This window comes from Barbus barbus (genome assembly GCF_936440315.1).
Source record: "Barbus barbus genome assembly, chromosome: 36".
Taxonomy (NCBI): Eukaryota; Metazoa; Chordata; class Actinopteri; order Cypriniformes; family Cyprinidae; genus Barbus; species Barbus barbus.
This window is the reverse complement of record NC_136714.1, coordinates 16,081,797-16,102,208: the sequence shown is the minus strand read 5'-3', so window position 1 is coordinate 16,102,208 and position 20,412 is coordinate 16,081,797. Positions and strand designations below refer to the sequence as shown.

General features: G+C 39.0%; 2 protein-coding genes across 2 annotated transcripts; both read left to right on the top strand.

Moving 5' to 3' along the window:
- Nucleotides 1-539: 539 nt before the first annotated feature.
- or61a1 (odorant receptor, family 61, subfamily A, member 1) lies at nt 540-1,478 on the top strand (the record flags this gene model as incomplete). Its single annotated transcript, XM_079394937.1, has 1 exon — nt 540-1,478. One exon carries the CDS (start codon nt 540-542, stop codon nt 1,476-1,478), a length of 939 nt encoding a protein of 312 aa, XP_079251063.1.
- Nucleotides 1,479-10,730: 9,252 nt separating this feature from the next.
- LOC306855968 (olfactory receptor-like protein OLF4) lies at nt 10,731-11,666 on the top strand (the record flags this gene model as incomplete). The annotated part of the gene is made up of 1 exon (XM_079394936.1): nt 10,731-11,666. The coding sequence occupies one exon, from the start codon at nt 10,731-10,733 to the stop codon at nt 11,664-11,666; it is 936 nt and encodes a 311-aa protein (XP_079251062.1).
- Nucleotides 11,667-20,412: the final 8,746 nt, after the last annotated feature.

Sequence of the window (20,412 nt, the reverse complement as noted above, 5' to 3'; positions counted from 1 at the left end):
TAAAAATCATCACTGCATTAAAGATATTTAACTGATATCTAAAAAGCTACATTTTGCATTTATTTACATAGCGCTTTTCTCTAAAGTACATCAGCATTTCAACAAAAAGCTACAAGACAATAATAATGAAGTGAGTGACATCAGCTTAGTTATGAAACTTAATTATCAAAGGGGTTACTAAACCCACCCCATCCTATGACCCTGTCTTTTATAAACTTGTCATGAGCCATGAGCATTTGGGAATCTCCCTCAGAGCACAGAACAGAAGGACTTTCCAGAACACCTCCACATTTTGCACACTCTCTTTTATTTTTTCAGGTACAATTTGTTTGGAGAGCTTTTTAGCTTTCTCATCAAAGGATTTTCTATGCTGCATAAAGTGTTTGATTGTAAATACACTGAGTCTGACCACATTGTGTGTACACAAAAAGAAAATGCATGTGAGAAAGTATGATATTAGCATTCATTATGATTGTACTTCTCCTAAGATGCTTTTGGTTTTGCATTTGTGTCTTGTCTGCATTAGTTTGTCAGGTGGAATGGACAACATCTCCTCCTTCTCCTCTTTCTCTCTCACAGCTCTGAATGACACCAGCCAGTCCAGCAAGATCATTGTATTTTCTTTTGCCCTCCCAGGCTATTGTCTGACCATTTTTGTCAACACAGTCTTGATTTTCATAATTGTTCTGGAGAAAGTTCTCCACCAGCCTATGTATATTTTTTTGTGTAATTTGTGTATAAATGGATTATACGGAGCCACAGGATTGTATCCACCCCTGCTGTATTATTTACTAAATGAAATCAACGTTATCTCTCTGGAAGGATGTGCCATCCAAAGCTTTGCCATTTTCACCTATGCAATAGGTGAGTTTACTAATCTTTGTGTAATGGCATTTGATAGATATTTAGCAATCTGCAGACCACTGTACTACCATACTGTCATGACAACAATCACTGTTTGGAGGCTGCTGACTTTCATTTGGATGTTTCCCTGCTGCACAGCAATACTGATGATACTGATAACGCTCAGGATTCCCATTTGCATGAAGCAGATAAACAAACTTTACTGTGAAACCTGGGTCTTGGAGAGACTTGCCTGCAGGGTGGACACTGCTCAGTTTGTGTTCAGTGGAATAATAACATGTGCTATTAGTGCTCTAGTATGCTTTGTGTTTTTGTCATATATAAAAATCCTGATTGCTTGTAAGAACTCTGTACAAAACCACAAGAAGTTCATGACAACATGTCTGCCACATCTGATAGCCTTTTTTAATTATGTGGTCTGGTCACTTTTTAATAGCTTCTATGAGCGGTTTGGAACTAACAGTCTGTCTCAGGGTTTTAAAAACTTCCTGTCAGTTTCCTTTGTGATCATTCCACCTCTGCTTAATCCTATAATATATGGAATTGTACTAACTCCTATAAGGACAAAAGCAAAAAATGTATTCCAAAGCTTAAGATCAAAACAAACAGATTAAACATTGCTTATTCACAGGAGATCTGGTAACATTGCTCACATGAAGCAGTAAATGTGGGCTGTGTGCTCCTCCATTGATTCATGACTGTTATGATGAATATGAAAATACAAATCATACGTTTCTGGTCAAATTGCAATGATATTAAATATGAATACAATAAATAAATAAGTAAACAAAAGATTGCAATGCAACTCATTTCCACATTAAGGCACCAGTGTTGTTCCACTGATTCTTCCTCAGAAAATCATCAATCTTCATGATCCGAATTAATTATCTGAATTTGTTGATGGAACAATGTGTTCCATGTTTCAAAAGAGCAAAACACAAGAGATTTCTATGAAAGAACGTAAGTGCCCATGTCTGGCACTGTACAAGGCAAACATCAACTATTTTTTAATTGGAAATTACTAAATAAGGGTTAATATAACATTAAAAATATACAATGGTATGAAATAAGTTAACAATAAGGGTTGTATGCTTTTTTAAAATCTGTGTAAAATAAATTCCATAAATCATAAAGACAATGTAAATAATAATATAATTATCTACATTATATTTATAATTTAAGATAATGTAGATAATAATATGTAAGATAATGTATAGACACTATATACAGTATAAATAAATATATAAATTATAGAGACAATGTAGGCAGGCCCAGATACAGTTCATCCAGAATTAATTGTTTTCTTTATTACGAAGCTGTTTGTGTTCTCTATGATATAAGTTATAAGTTATGAGAAATCATCAGAGTTGGAGAAGGATGAAGTCATCTAATAGTAGAAACTATAACTACAAGGTCATTCTATAATTATTTCTGAATAATCAAAGGACTTTTACATCTTTATGATGTTGCGTATCTGACTGTACATAAAGTTCCCTCATGTTGCTGTGAGCAGAGTAGCAGGTGGATCTCTAAATGAGGTGATCAAAAGCCTTCACCAAACCTCACAGCCCTTCAAGCCAAGCCTTTTTTTTTCTTCTTTTTTTGACAATTTGATGGTTTAATAACATACAGTAATGCGTTTAAGTTTAAATTATTTAAAAAGTCTTCCAAAAGCATAACACAAGATTGAACACAAGTGGAATACTACTTTGTGTCGCCTTGTTTGATCTGGTGAAGAAAGGCTTTTATTTGGATATTGCCTTGTTTTGCAAGTGTAATAGTCATTTCACTGGCTCTGAAAGACTCTTTTTGCAGACATGACGTAAATAAACTTTTCTGTGAACACCTTTACTTGCTGAATCTTGCATGCAAACAAGATATTTTTAAAGGGAACTTTACTGGACTGCTCCACTCAGTCTGACTGCTGAGGGTGCTTGAGAATACTCAACCAGGGTTCACCATCCAGGGAACTATACTGGAAGAGGAAAAAGGCGTCGATCATTCCCGCCACTTACCTATTACCCAAACACGGGAAGAAACCGGCTTGACGCAAAGACTGTAGAATCTCACAAAGGTGTTCGGTAAAGCTGTACACCTGTAAAGCTTAAAGCTGCGGGCTGGGCGCACGCTTGCTGTGCCATTCCCCCTCCAGAGACGCAAGTGCCTTTTTCCTCTTCCAGTATAGAACCCTGGTTGAGTATCCTCCAGCACCCCCGGCAGTCAGACTGGGTGGAGCAGTCTGACACCAGGCCCAGTATCAGTGTTAGCTTGCCCGGGTCTCCGGTCAGCCCCTGTACTGGGCTAGGTATCCATATGGCTCGATTCCCTTCAGGCGATCCCATATGTTTATTCTTCCACAATAAGGTTTCCCTCTCTGTGAACACATGTCTTCCCTTTGACAGATCATTCTGTCAGGCTCTGCTGGCAGTCATTCCTCCCTACTCTCAGGTAGGACCTGCCTCAGAGTCCATTCCCCATGTAGTAGGCTACTGCCCCAGGCTTGGGTCAGTCCATATTAGTGTCTCCACATGATAGCTCCCTACGGGCAGTATGTGGCCTTCGTAGCGCCCTTCTCTGGAAGGCTTGCTTCCCCATCGTTACTGCCAAGCTGTATACGACAAACAGAAAAGGCGTGAAGCACCTTTCACGAAGGTCACCTTTTGGTCCCTGTGGGTGCCAAGTTCAGCAAATTTGCACTGGGGCATTGGGAAGGTTATGACCTTTGTGTAGCATTTGTCTGACACGCGGCTGCTTGTCAACATTTGCAATGCCACAGGGTTGTGACGGGGTTCAGGTTGTGGCGCTTTCCATGGAGCCCCATGTTGTGCCGACATAACTCGAAGTCTTCATGCAGAGGTCTCCGCTCCAAGAGCTCGGCTGTTTCGGCGAGTGTCGTCAGGCCTCCTCTCGCACAGAGAGTTCTAGAGGCCTCCACTTGTACGCCCTGAAGTGAAAGTGTCACATGGTGCGGAGGTTGCCGGCTCGACCCAGTTAACTGCCCGATTGGTACAGTTCTGGAGTTCGTGCAGGCCTGTTCCTCCACAGGATTAACCCACTCCACCCTGAAGGTCTACGTGGCGGCTTTACCGGCCTACCGTGCCCCTCTTGGTGGCCAGTCAGTGTGTAGATAACCCCTAGTTACATGTTTCCTCCAAAGGCTAAGGCCTCTAGCCAGAGAGCTTTTGCTAGGTGGTGGATCAGGATGCTATTCCATAGCCTCGAGTCCTCTGCTCTCCCCTCTGGGGATCAAGACTCTCTTTTCAGAAGTTGGCCTTTGGGACGCAGGCCACGCCCACTTTAGCCACTTGTGGCCTTTTTCCTCTCGCCCTAGCTGTGCTCCATCCACACTAGGCAGGGATTTGTCAGTCTGGCGGCGTGGGAATCTCAGTCCCCTAGCATTCTCGGACGCAGCTCGAGTTCCTGAAGAGGAACATCCTAGGTTACGTATGTAACCCCAGCTCCTCGAGGGAACGAGACGCTGCATTTCGATGCCACACTTCCGGCATCCCTGCCAGCGGTTGCTTTAATTAATGAATTAATTAGGGTTGCATCTAAACTCTGCAGTAGGGGTGTCCCCGACTAAGGATTTTCATAGTCGAATCGGAATTTTCGAATCTTGCCGATAGTCGACTGATAGTCGAATCATATGTTTGGGGACGAGGGGCAAAATACATAACCAAGAGTCAAGTTAGACACTCGACAGTCATAATTACTGACGTTAACACACAAATAAAATGTGTAATGGATGCCTCGCAGATACAAAAATAATGCATGAACGTGTCGGTGCGGCTCTGAATGAACTCTGAATGTTTGTGGACGCATTCTTCACGCAACAACGTGCAGAAACATTCACAGCGTTTTATAATAATTATCTTCTCGTTATAATATGTATATGAAAGTCCCAGTCATAATTAATATTAATATAGTAATATTCTGCATCGTTGTTTGTAGCCTACTGCTCGCTCTGCGAGCTGACGAGATGTATTACATGAAGCGTTTTACCGCAACTCAACCAAATGCATCTCATACGAGATAAATAATACTATATACACAACATAAATAAACTGGCTGAAATATTTTTAAATCACTTCGATCACAAATCGAAAAAATCCAGTCTTTCACTCTGCCTGTGACTGTCGGTCACGGATTATGGAAAGTTAAAGTTAAATCTATAGGGGTAGTTGGATTTATTCACGCATGTTAAAATATTTATCTATAGCTTATTTCTTTTCAGATTCTTATTTACAGCATTATGTTAAAGTCGGCATGAAATCAAAATGGACTTTATTTACTGTACTAGCGCACATTGCTAGTCTTGATGTTAGCAATTAATACGTGCAAATTAATCCGCTGAAAAAAAAAATTTTTTGGTAATCTTTAATCAAAATCTGAACATTTACTTCCGCTCTGGGATGGCATTCCTTTTTTGATGACGTCAGTTTGACGGCTTGGGCAGAATATCCTTAAACATACCCCTCTGACCGTTAGCTCGCAGGAGAAATTAAGTCTAGTGAAGAGCATTATGTAAAATATTAAACTAAATACTCATTATATTTTACCTGTTAGTGATGTAATTATTTAATGTATACTTAAATAAATCTGTTATGAAACAAGTTATGACCTGGTCCGTGTACTTTTGCGTCCATTCATTTTTAGTTTTTTAATCCAGAAATGAAATACGGAAAATGCGGTTTCTTTATAATGGTTCAAACACTGATGAATAGAATAAGCAGGCACAAACAGATTTTCATTATTCAAAATTCCGATTTCATTCAAAATCATAAAAATGAAATGAAGTTTGTTTTTTAATGTATATAGGCTAAATGCAAAGTTTAATTTCTACCTTTTTTAGCGTCTCTATACAGACACTAGCGCCCTCTCGCGCTACTACCATAACTGCTTTATCAAAACCTTTACCTTCGATATTTTTATGATCTTAATAATTATTCATGCCTAAAAACATGTATGAAATACTCATTACATATTTCTTTGCAAATAACTGTATCCTGGGCAAGTTCTACGGGAGCGCTAGAGGGAATTAAATAAAAAAGCAAGAGAAGGCCAGTTAAAGCAAAGGGAATTTGGTTAAAGCTAGAAATAGGATGACTTGATTTTCTGTTGATTTCCTGAGTGGCCATGCTTTTAAGTTAGAATCAACTCCAAGACACAGTTTTGTTCAGTGCTGCACAATCGGGGGCCTGTTTCATAAAACAAGTTTACCAAATAAGGCAAGATTATTTCAGTTAGTCTGATTTATTGTCAGCTGATTTGGTTCCAAATAAGTAACTGAAATAAGCCTGGTTTATTTGGTAAACTTGTTTTATGAAACAGGCCCCAGGAGTCTCTCATTATAACAAAGTGTAACATGATGAAAATAAGAGATTCATTGTGCAGTGTAGATCTTCATTGATTATAACGGATTTTTGTGAGATCTCGATAAACTGAAATTAATGACAGTTTTATAATTATTATAGGGAGCGCAGAACGCTTTCTTGGCTAATCCATTCAGAATTTGAATAAGTTTTGTTTTTCATGATGCTATTGGACCAGTGACAGCTGCACGCTGCAATGTTTCGGGAGTGACATCTGCATATAAATGCAGCATTAATTAACAGGGCAAAAATATGTCAACATGTATATTAAGGCTAGAGCACCGTCACTGATTTCAGAAGCACCCTCAGTGATTCAAGAACCGGCCTGCCTGTATCAGATTACAACTTTATATATTTCTATTTTTACCCCATATATTAAACTTGCCATGCATGGTCCTCTCTGATACCGTGACCCAGATATCACACAAAATTTACAAAATGATATCCCAGTATATAATTTCATGACGATAAAGTTCCCAGGATTCTGCCTATGTCTATTTTAAAAACCATATTTGTATTAAGTCTCTGCATTGTTCCATGGACTCTAGTTCTCAACTTAACGTGTGGGAGAAGCATTACTAAATTTGGCCAAAGAAAACTTGTTAATATCGGCATTTTTCCATATTAATTTGTGCATTTTCAAATGTTTATTAAAAGTACAAAAATTAATAAACAAAAATCTGAAAAGAAGTCAATATTTTACCTTTTCGTGAAGAATATTGTGTGTAACGTTCTTATTTCCATTTTTGGTTTTCAGCATAGTACTTAAAAATACTATAACCATTATTTTTTCATGTTTTTCGTCTGGGTTAAAAAACGAAAAATGAATGGACGCAAAAGTGCACGGACCCTGTCTCTGTGTAAATAAATATATGTCAACAACAAATAGAAATGTTATCTTTGTGTTAATGTAAAAACTGTATTGTACGGCAGGTGTAGCAGTGTCCTCTGGTTTGATCCAGGTCTCTGTCAGGGCCACGAGGTTTACCTTTGAGTGACTAGTAATAGATGTAATGAAATATGCATTGTTTACCGCAGACTGACAATTGAGACTAATAGAAAAAGAGTAGTGTATTAGCAGACATAGGCAAAATGTACAGGACTTCGCTCTTCACTCAAGGACTACTGTGGTATACTAACCTTTTTTATTCCTGTCTGACAAACATGTAATTAAATTAAGCTGGGCATGCTTTACTGTTTATCAAAACAACGGGCCAAGCAAACTCACGAAACTGACATTGCCATCAATAGGACAAATGGAGTAAAATAATGTTTGCTTTGACGCATTTGGTTAAAACAGCTCATTCGCGTCTTTGTGCAGATATCAGAAGGAGCCACACTTAAGTGGAAGTGGATAGTTTATTTTTAATGGCACGAGGGGGCATTGAGACTGTTTCCTATGGAATAACGTTAGCCAATCATAACAGTGGCAGAATACTGAGAAGCCTTGAAGGACCTGCCCCTTACAAATAGCCTGTTTCTGAGAGAGGTTCAGAATAAGGGTTGAAAATCATTTTTCCACATATTTATTAGTTTTTGTTTTTTTGTGCACAAACTAAATTAACATTAAAACATATTAAACATATTAATATATATTAATATGTTAAAATAACATATTAAAATAATAATTTTAAAAAAATCCAATGTCATGATTGATTGTGTTTATGGGGTACAGTCTAACATGTGTTAATACTTTGTTAAAAAAATTATTTTTAAAATAATTTACCTTTATTCAACACCACTCTGTCCCTTCTCTTATGAACGCTCTGATGATTTCCTGGTTTTATCAAGCCCCTCCCTCAGAAATACACAATGGGCTCAGATTGTTTAGCCTCACCTCAGAATGTGCTCTGGTTGTAATGTAAACAATGTCGTCATCAATATTGCTTATCAGTTTGAGCCCGATTGAGACCCAGATAATATTAGTGAAGAGGATCACACAGAATCTGTGCAAGCATGGCTCTTACTGGATGTTTCAGAATGGTGTGTTTTTTTGTTTGTTGTTTTAGATACTTGCTACCACCACGGCAACTGCGTGCACATCCATGTTTTACGCTTCTTGTAGCTATGTGTAAAATATCTCTCTGTCTATACACAAAGTGTATAATTGGAACACAGTTCACTGTTGGAGCTGACAAGCTGATGATCTGAGTTGAGAGAGAGATATACAGAGCAGAACGTGTGCAGAGCAGGGCAACGTGAGGAACAGGATTGAGAACCGCTGCTTTAGAACATTGATGAATTTGAAACTTGTGAATCCATTAGAATCGTTAGACGACAGAATCGCGATTCATATATGAATAGATTTTTTTGTGCACCACTAGTTTTGACGGCATGGCAACAACTCTTCCTCTTCTCTAAAGCAGTGCAACATGGCCTCGCCCCCTTTATTGCATGTTCCCGGTTATGTAAATTTCTGGGTTTATGATGTCACCAACCTGGGAAGTAGCTCCTTGTAGTCCCTTCCAGCTGTATTTGTAGGTAGTAAACTGCCGTAATTTTAAAAAACAATGTCCGTTGCGTTGAACTTTCAGCACCGTAAATTTGCAGATATTGTCTATGATCAAACAGTAACATTACACACTAATCAAAGTTAAAAAAGTGAAATCATAATCTTCCACCCCTTTAAGAATATTTCTGAAGTGTTTAAGTAAAGCTGTCATGTTTCTCTGGAGCAAGGAAATGGGGAGGCAAGGAACAATATTTATTAATCCAATCGCTAGAACATAGGAGTTGCAGGAGACACAGAACACAAGGAATGACGTATAACAGCTGATACCTGACTCAGGGAACACAGGGCTTATAAACAGTGGAGTAAACTAGATAATAAATCAAACACACCTGGTACTAATGAACTAATAAACCTAAACAAGGACAGGAACAGGAACTAACCAAATATGGGCACAAGAGGAGGGGAAACACAAGACACAGGAAGACGGGACTGATAGTTGGCTGGCTGGCATTGACAGGCTGGTTCTGGCTCGGGCCCGGACACTTGCCAGACACCGGAAAATCCCTTCTCTCCAACTCAGTCCAGTGGTGTCTGGGAGGTCCACGGGGCGATAATTCGCCCCGAGCCAGAACAGATGATTAAGAGTGGTGTCATCCCACTTCATCGCCGCGGCAAGCATGCAGAACTCCCTGGCGTACTCATAAAAGGGGAGATCCAGACGGGCTAGGGCGGTGAAACGAGTGGCGGCAAAAACAGCTTTTCAAAAACGGAAGAAAATAAACGGGGGAACACCGCGCCGAGGTAACAGTTATGGTCAGCTATTCTCGCTTTTCTGGAGCAAGGAAACGGGGAGGAATGGAACTCTTCAAATAACAATATTTATTAATGCAATCGCTAGAACATATAGGAGTCACAGGAGACATAGAACACAAGGAATGACGTATAACATCTAGCACCAGACTCAGGGAACACAGGGCTTATAAACAGTAGAGTAAACTAGATAATAAATCAAACACACCTGGAACTAATGAACTAATAAACCTAAACGAGGACAGGAACAGGAACTAACCAAATATGGGCACGAGAGGAGGGGAAACACAAGACACAGGAAGACAGGACTGACAAAAGCATAATTGTAAAAAATTTTAAGAGCAATATAAATATAGTTGGCTTCAGCACATTTTACTGATGAGATTTCTGCATGAAAGTTCACAATAACTGATACAATTAAAAGAAAATGGTGTAGTATTTACATTGAAAACCTTTTCATTCAGAAATGGCTAAATTTCACAAATAATTACAACAGCAATAATAACAACAATTACAAAGTAACGCATTGAATTAACAGATTTTTTTTTTATTATTATTAAAAATTGGAAATAAAACGTCTTAAATATTATATTCATGTAAAGTTCACTCCAGTAATATTTATTGACAACTTTGGGGAATAATTTTTAGAGGACCCAAACATTCAAATTTTACAATCCATATTGTAAGACTTTTTATAGTAAAGTTTGCAGTTATATTTAGTGGTATTTAGGAGATTCCAGAAACATTTAAAGGTTCTAAAATTAAAATTTAGTTCAGTTGCAATTCATCTAGAATGAATAGTATTATTTTAGTTAAAGAGTTTTTTTAGTTAAAAAGTTTCAGCTGGACCTCCATTGCCTGAAATCATCAGTTGCTTCAGAAACACAGAAGAATAAAGTCATCTAAAACGCTTCAAGGTCATGTTTGCATTCTATAATTATTTCTGAATTATCAAAGGACTGTTAGGTCATTATAATGTTGCGTATCTGACTGTATATAAAGTTCCCTCATCGAGCTATGAGGAGAATGCAAGATGGATCTCTAAAAGAGGTGTTCAGAGGCCTTCTCCAAACCTCACAGCCCTTCAAGCCATTTTAATACAACATACTGCTTATAACTCTATTTTAGATGATTTGAAGTCTTCCGACAGCATAACAAGATACACAAGACTGAATGCAGGAGAAATTGTTTGTGTCGGCCTTGTTTGATCTGGAGTCAGATTTTGAGAAGAAATGGAAAACATCTCCTCTTCCCATATTCTCACTGTCACAGCTCTGAATGAGTGGGACTGGACCAGCAGGATCATAGTTTTTTCCTTCGCGCTTCCTGTTTACCTTCTGACTATTGTTCTGAATGTCACCTTGATTATGATTATTGCTTTTGAGAAAGCCCTGCATGAGCCCATGTACATTTTCTTGTGTAATCTGTGTGTTAATGATCTGTGTGGAACTACAGGGTTTTATCCCCGGGCCTTGGTATATTTACTCACGGAAACAAACAGGATTTCGCTTGAGGAATGCATTGTACAAAGTCTTGTCATCATTGTTTATGGTGCTGGTGAATTCTCAAATTTAAGTGTCATGGCAATTGATAGGTACATAGCGATCTGTCAACCTTTACGTTATCACAATATTATGTCACCTTTCACTGTGAGTAGCCTGCTTACATTTATTTGGATATATCCTTGTTTTCTGAGTATAATGGCCATTATAGTTGCTATGAAACACCCTTTTTGCAGACATGACATAGATAAACTCTTCTGTGAAAACCTGTCCTTGGTTAATCTTGCATGCAAACAAGATCATTTAAATGGGATTTTCAATGCGTGGATGTATGCCACTGCACTTGTCTTAATTGGTTTAGTTCTGATTTCCTACTTTAAAATAATTCTAGCTTGTAGAAGATCTAAAGTAAATCAAGAGAAGTTCTTTAGCACATGTATGCCACACTTGATTACCTTTCTGAACTACATAGCCTGTGTGTTTTTTGATTCTTCCCAGACAGAATTTAGAGCAAAAACATTGCCTAGCATGTTATATACTTTTTTCACTGTAATATTCTTGATTGTTCCCCCTTTTGTCAATCCTGTAATATATGGTATAAAATTAAGTCCAGTAAGGGCAAAAGCATTGTGTATTTTCCGAAATTTAAGGATGAAGAACTTTTAGGATACACTGTTATAATTCAGTGCCAACTGATTTTTGTCTAATGATGCATTACTCTGACCTTTCACTAAAACTTAATGTTTCTTTTGAGATGTTCATATATAATGTTATTTAAACAGGATAATTTATTCTTTATACTTTACTATTCATGTTACATGATGTAATGGTTGAAAGAAATATATGTATAGGCTTTTTTGTCTCATGTCATGATGCATCACTGTGACGTTTCACTTATAGTGGATGATTAGTTTTATTATTATTTTTATTACATGATTTTAATAGCTGAGAGAAGTATATGTATATGTATACACGTGCTTGTGTCTTAACATTTGACTGGATATTGGTTTCAACAAAGCAAGCCTGTGTCACATTCATTAAAACGATGGGTCTCATAAATATAGTGGATCTGTGTAGGATGCTATAAACACAGTGTATCAAAAGTATCAAAGTAACACTTTGGTGCCATCTTCTGGTTAAAAGCCTATTTGCCCACCAAGATTTTTGTAAGACTACTGGCAAACCAAAATGCCATTCTAGATGGTCCATTATTGTTATTTTCTGATGCCTATCACTCATTAAACTGAATCTTGAAAGTGCAAGATGATGATGTTACAACCCATACCTTTGAGTAGACTGCGTGCATGCGAGATATCCTTAGAAATATACATTTTCAAAAACGGCCAAAGAAGGATGAGAAAAATACCTATGAAAAATAGAATGATGGCTGGATTCAGCAAATATTTGTCCCTGGGATTTCTGCCAGTGTAACTGTGATAGGGGACACAAACACTCACATATTTCACAATCCATTTTTTCTATATAGAGAGAGAGAGAGAGCGAGAGAGAGTCGTGGTCAGAATTATTGGCACACTTGGGAAATATGATCAAAGAAGGCTCTGAAAATAAACCTGCATTATTAATCCTTTTGATCTTTTATTTTCTTTTAAAATCCCAAAAATCTAACCTTTCATTTAACTAAAACAATTGAAAATGGGGGAAAATATCATTATGAAATAAATGTTTTTCTCAAATACACGTTGGACACAATTATTGGTACCCCTAAAAATTCTTGAGTAAAATATCTCTGAAGTATATTCCAATTCATATTCACAGTTTTGAGCACTCCAGTGTGATTATGAACATGAAATTATCCAACCATGGCTTCCTTTTTCACAGAAATATAAATAGGAGGGAAAACAAAGCCCAAATTCCCTTAATCATCCATCAAAATGAGAAAAAACAAAGAATATATTTCTGATGTGCAGTAAAAGATAATTGAGCTTCACAAATTAGTGAAGTGGTTTTAAGAAATTTAAGAGATTCCCATTTCCACCATCAGGGCAATAATTAAGAATATACAATCAACAAAAAGTGTTACGAAACTGCCTGGAAGAGGATGTGTGTCTATATCGTCCTAATGCACGGTGAGGAGGAGAATTTGAGTGGCCAAAGACTCTCCAAGGAACACAGCTGGAGAATTGCAGAAAATAGTTGAGTCTCGGGGTCAGAAAACCTTTAAAAAAATTGTCAAACAGCACCTACATCACCACATGTTGTTTGGGAGGGTTTCAAGAAAATTTTCTCCTAGCTCATCCAAAAACAAACTGCAGCATATTCAGTTATCAGACATGACTGGAACTTCTGGCTTCTATGGTCAGATGAAACTAAACAATTAGCTTTTTAGCAAACACTCAAGATGGGTTTGGTGAACATAAAAAGTACCCCATGTGTACAATGAAATATACTGCTGTAAGGTTATTACATATAATATTAACCTCCACCAATGAAAAAATGTAGGGGTTTTATTATTATAATATTAATACGTAATTTAAACAAATAGTTTAATTTAGCTCAAAGGGAATCGTTTATGATTTTATAGGGATTTGAACAGAATCAGTGTTACGGCGATTCACTGAACGAGCCGTATGACAAACTCTGTACTGGATATTAAAATCCCAAATATAGTGAAAACACTATTAAATAGCACAGTAACGAAATCGACAGATTAAGGCATTAACTTGTGAGCAGAAAACACAAGATACTTCTCTTTTAAAATATAAATCAGATTTTATTTATATAAACCTAAGACATAAACTAATCTAACACATGAACACAAGCATTCACACATTCACACGTTGCAGAAAGAGAGAAAGTGAGGAAAGGATGAGTTTAAGAGAATGGAAATGTGAAATCCCAAGTTCACAGCAATATGTGCTATTGCATAGACCTGAACAACCATCAATCACTTATTTAACCCTCGCTTTGAGTTTCTCAATGAGGCTAAAATTTATATTAAATACACCAATTAGAACCTGTTAGAATCTGGAGGTGTGTTGCTTGTTTTGCCTGTGTAACGGGGTTGTGTCCTCGTTGCAGACAGGGGGGGGGGGGTTCCCCGAAGTGTCTGATTGGCTGGAAGTTCAGTAGTCTTTGAAGTGACGTCTTTGGGCGTTGGCTTGCTGGACGTTTGAAGAAGTGCAGTCGAAGCTGGACTTTTGTATCAAACTTACATTAACACACGAAACTCCACGGAAAGAAAAGAAACTAACGTAAAATAATAAAATAAAATGATGTAACGAGACTAAGTTGTTTTCCTTCTCATTATGGCACATGAGGCCAGAGCATGCTCAAAGGGCAGCACGCGGTGAGAGGGACAAGGGTACGAGAGTCAGAGAGAGAGCGAAGAAGAAAAAGAGGGAGGAGAAAGCGGACAAGAGTTTTAAACTCGCTTCTGGACACATCCCATCTGGAGGTCTTGACCAATCAGAAACTGTCCTTGCTTAGCTAGGGTGTGTTCTTTACATCATAAATCAGCTTGTTATCAGTCACATGGTCCGAATTTTACAGGCCTTGGCAAAGCATACCTTTCTGAACATGATTTCATAATAAGACTATGATGCACTTGACAAAGAACTGATTGGAAGAAACATTCACATCATGGATTTTCAAGCTCATACATACTAAATATGCAATACTTATCTTTAAGGCTCGAGCTATTCAATACTTATTAAAAAGACATACATATTATTTGATTAAAACATGATATGTGGGTACAACATAAAAATGTCCTTTTAGGATGATTTTATGTGCATATGGAGAAGAAAGTTTTTGTATAGTTCTAAGGAGAACGAATGCATGTTCTTTAGAGAGGAATGTTGGTTTGGTCTGTCTTCTATGTGGGGGAGAAGTCAGTCTAAGGAAGCTTGTGAATACAATCGTGGAACCCGTGATGGCCATCTCTTTGACCATCAGTCTTGATTATTTGCAACAAATTTGACAGTCTCCTTCTTGAATTGGAATTATCAATAAGTGTTTCTTTGTCCTCAGTGTTGCAAGTTGTTTGGTGACAGAGGCTTGCTAGTTGGGATTTGCTTGCTTCCAACTAGATTTATGACGTCCTGTTCCTTAAGGCCTCTCTGCATTCCAGCTCCTCAGGTTTCAATGTTCTGAAGCATCTTAAAATTGGTCTGATTCAGTCTCTGATATCCTACACTGCTGTATTTTTGATGTTGTGGGCCTATATTTCTGCTGGAGGTCCTGGACATCTTGTTTGGACACATGGCATCACTGATTCTATCAAATAACAACAGATAAAAAAAAATCAACAAGTTACTGACTCTCTTAGAAAACTTATAATGGGCCATGTTTAGATCTTCCAACCATACAATAATCCAAACAGAAACTTCAAAAACAACACAAAAATGGGTCGCTGAGCACAACACCAAGCTTCTGCTATGGCCATTCCAGTCCTCTGACCTAAACCCTATAGAAAATGAGTGAGGTGATCTGAAGAGAAGAAGCACCGTCATGGAGCTGTGAATCTGAAGGCTCTGGAGAGATTCTGGATGAAGGAATGGTCTCTGATCTCTTGTCAGGTGTCTCAAAATTTTGAGCTGTTAAACTGGCAAATGGAGGTTGAATAAAAGTATTGAATAAAAGGGTGCCGTTAATTGTGGCCAATGTGTATTAGAGAAAAATCTTTATTTCATAATGATATGTCCCCCCATTTTAAATTCTTATTATCCAATGAAAGGTTAGATTTTTATGAATTTTTTAAATGAAAGATCAAAAGGATTAACAATGCAGATTCATCTTCACAGCCTTCTTTGATAATATTTACCAAGGGTGCCAATAAATCTGACCACGACTGTATACAGTGGTGTGAAAAAGTGTTGGCCCCCTTCCTGATTTTTTATTTGTTTTGCATGTTTGTCACACTTTAATGTTTCAGATCACCAAACTAATTTAAATATTAATAAAAGATAACACAAATAAACACAACATGCAGTTTTTGAATTAAGCTTATTTATTATGAAGGGAAAACAAAATGCAAACCCACATGGCCCTGTGTGAAAAAGTGCTTGCCCGCTAAACCTAATAACTGGTTGGGCCACCCTTAGCAGCAACAACTGCAATCAAGTGTTTACGATAACTTGCAATGAGTCGGTTACAGCGCTGTGGAGGAATTTTGGCCCACTCATCTTGCCAGAATTGTTGTAATTCAGCCACATTGTAGGGTTTTCGAGCATGAACCGCCTTTTTAAGGTCATGCCACAGCATCTCAATAGGATTCAGGTCAGGACTTTGACTAGGCCACTCCAAAGTCTTCATTTAGTTTTTCTTCAGCCATTCAGAGGTGGATTTGCTGGTGTGTTTTGGATCATTGTCCTGCTGCAGAACCAAAGTTCGCTTCAGCTTGAGTTCACGAACCGATGGCCGGACATTGTCCTTCAGGAATTTTTGGTAGACAGCTGAATTCATGGTTTTATTTATCACAGCAAGTCTTCCAGGTCCTGAAGTAGCAAAACAGCCCCAGACCATCACACTACCACCACCATATTTTACTGTTGGTATGATGCTCTTTTTCTGAAATGCTGTGTTACTTTTACGCCAGATGTAATGGGACACACACCTTCCAGAAAAAGTTCAACTTTTGTTCAAATTTTATCAGTCCACAGAGTATTTTCCCAAAAGTCTTGGGGATCATCAAGATGTTTTCTGTTAAAACTGAGACAAGTCTTTATGTTCTGTTTGCTCAGCAGCGGTTTTCGTCTTGGAACTCTGCCGTGCAGGCCATTTTTTCTCAGTCTCTTTCTTATGGTGGAGTCATGAACACTGACCTTAACTGAGGCAAGTGAGGCCTGCAGTTCTTTAGATGTTGTTGTGGGGTCTTTTGTGACCTCTTGGATGAGTCGTCGCTGTGCTCTTGGGGTAATTTTGGTTGGCTGTCCACGCCTGGGAAGGTTCACCACTGTTCCATGTTTTCGCCATTTGTGGATAATGGCTCTCACTGTGGTTCGCTGGAGTCCCGAAGCTTTAGAAATGGCTTTATAACCTTTTCCAGACTGATAGATCTCAATTACTTTCTCATTTGTTCCTGGATCTCAACATGATGTGTAGCATTTGAGGATCTTTTGGTCTACTTCACTTTGTCAGGCAGGTCCTATTTAAGTGATTTCTTGATTGCGAACAGGTGTGGCAGTAATCAGGCTTGGGTGTGGCTAGAGAAACTGAACTCAGGTGTGATAAACCACAGTTATGTTTTAACAGGGGGGAATTAGGGAATTGTATATAAATAATTACAATTAATTATGATTAATTACAATTATTTATATCGGCTGACAGTAATAATTGTAGCAGAATTAAATTGCCGTCAACTGATCTGTTCGTCCAGCGAACATTCAGTGTAAGTTCATATCAACTCTAAGAAAGTATATTTCCTTGGCCACAGAAAATACTTTCCTATTAATGCATTAGAGCATGTAGCGAGGGTCAAAATCGTAAAGAGACATTCATTTGCAAGGCAGAACCAGAAACTCATATAATTTGTGCACACAACTTTTATTTACTTAACGCTAACACACATAACTAATCTAAACAAACAAACGAATTGAACATACACTCACGTGTACATTCAAAGGGGAGCTAAAGTGGATGAATGAAGCATTAGAGAAACCAGAGAATGCAGTTATGGAAAGTCAGTTAACCACCTGAGTAAAACCATCAGTGCCGTTTATAACGGGGTCTATAACTTATACTAAACCTCTATTTCGTTTAGTTAAATGTACGATACTTGCAGTGCCTTGGTCGTTGACCGAGTATCCGGATGCAGTCTCGGATGAAAGTCCTGATGGTTTGAAGGTTTGGTGGTGTTGGAGTTCTTCAAGTTCTTCCAGGTTTGAAGGGTGATGAACTCCAAAAGATGTTATTCTGGCTCGATGGTAATTGGGAGTTTCTTCCCAGGTAGAAAGGGAAAAAGAGCTAAGAAATAGATCTGCTGAGATCCGAGGATCCTTGGTTGAATGGAAAGACAAGGCCACAAGGCCTGGCACAAAAACCTAAGGGTCTAGAAGAGTTCTAGCTCACATCCTCATCTTCTCAGAATCTACAAGATCTGCAGAATGGCAGGGGAGTCACTGATGTGAGATGTGTATTGGGTGAGGGGTCTGTGATTATTTGTTTATCTAATAACTAATTGATTTGTTAAATCAAATGCAAACTTTTGTGTCTGATTTGTCCAAATGCTACATCAGAATGTACCAAACTGTTGATTTGGCCACTCCTAATGTTCCTGCTATCTCTCTGATGGATTTGTTTGGTTTTTAAAGCCTAACAATTGTCTGTTTCACTTGTATGGAGAGATACTTTGACCGCATGATGTGGGTTCACAGCAACAGCTTCCAAATGCAAATGGCACACTTAGAATCAACTCCAGACATTTTACCTGCTTAATTTATGTAGAAATAATGAGGGAATAGAGCACATCTGTCCATGAAATTTTTTTCAACTCTTCAATTACTTACTGTATGTTCCCTTGAAGATGGTGCCGCTCTCAGCAGCCATGGTGCTTCGCTATACAATTGTTTTAGTGTTTTAAGTTTTAAAGTTTTAATTGTTTTAAGTTTTTCCTGTTTTTTGTTTCTCAATCACGATCAGTTTTACCAGAGAAGAACTGCTGAACATTCGACAGAACACACCACAAATCTGCTACCAGTTTTCGATTATTCGGATGTTTTGCTGGACATAGTAGTCAGCAGAGCTGCGGGGCTGTTTAGATGCTTCAGGATGCGCAGACGGGGGAAGCGAGCCGGCGCGCTCATGAAGCTCAGATAATGTGGATTTAGAATGGCACTGCCTAGCATCCATCTAGCGAATCTCCGCTCTCTACCCAACAAAACGGACAAACTTCTTCTGCTCTCTCGGACAAATAAGGATTTCTCAAACTCTGCTGCTCTGTATTTCACAGAAACCTGGCTGAATGATGCCATTCCAGACAGCGTGCTTCATCTGCTGGGCTTTCAGCTGCTTATAGCAGACCACGACACAGAATCAACGGGGAAATCGAGTGGCGGCGGGACATGCTTCTACATCAATGAAAGGGGATGTACAGATGTAACTGTGTTAAAGAAGATGTGCTGTCCAGATCTAGAAACGCTCTCAATTAAACTGTAAGCCTTTCTACTCGCCGCGGGAGTTTTGCTCGTTCATATATGCATTCCCACCAGGACTTATGTAACATTCAACAATGATAAGCCATGGTTTACAGCAAAACTCAGACACCTTCGTCAGGCCAAAGAGGACACCTACAGAAATGGGAACAGAGTCTTGTACAATCAGGCCAGGAACACACTGCATAAGGAGATTAGAGTGGCTAAAAGGACCTACACTAAAAAGCTAGAAGATCAGTTCACTTCCAATGACTCTGCTTCAGTGTGGAAAGGCCTGAAAGCCATCACCAAGTACAGGACACCATCCCCCAGCACTGAGGTGAATCAATAACTTGCTGAAGACCTGAATGAGTTTTATTGTAGATTTGAAACCCCCCACACCCATCCTGACCATCTCTCTACACAACCGTTAACACCTCCAGCAACCCCCCTCTCCCCCACACCTGCAATCCAGATCAGTAAAGAAGATGTGCGCCAGGTCTTCAGGAAGAACAAGACAAGGAAGGCACCAGGCCCAGACAGTGTGACACCAGCCTGCTTGAAAACCTGTGCTGACCAGCTAGCCCCTATCTTCACACAGATCTTCAATAGATCTCTGGAGTTGTGTGAAGTCCCTTCCTGCTTCAAACGCTCCACCATCATCCCTGTTCCAAAGAAACCCAAGATAACAGGACTTAATGACTATAGACCTGTGGCTCTAACGTCTGTCGTCATGAAGTCATTTGAAAAACTGCTTCTGGCTTACCTGAAGGACATCACTGGCCCCTACTGGACCCCCTGCAGTTTGCTTACCGAGCAAACAGGTCCGTGGATGATGCAGTCAACATGGGACTGCATTACATTCTGCAAAACATGGACAAATCAGGGACTTATGTGAGGGTCCTGGTTGTGGACTTTAGTTCGGCCTTCAACACCATCACCCCTACACTCCTCCAGACCAAACTAACACAGCTCTCTGTCCCTAGCTCTATCTGTCAGTGGATCACCAGCTTTCTGACAGATAGGCAGCAACTAGTGAGACTGGGGAAATTCATGTCAAACAGCCCCTCCACCAACACTGGTGCCGCTCAGGGATGTGTTCTCTCCTCACTGCTCTTCTCTCTGTACACCAACGACCGCACATCTAAAGACCCCTCTGTCAAGCTCCTTAAGTTTGCAGATGACACCACACTCATCGGCCTCATCCAGGACAGAGACAAATCTGCCTATAGACAGGAGGTTAAAGAGCTGGCTGTCTGGTGCAGTCTTAACAACCTGGAGCTTAACACGCTCAAAACAGTGGAGATGATCGTGGACTTCAG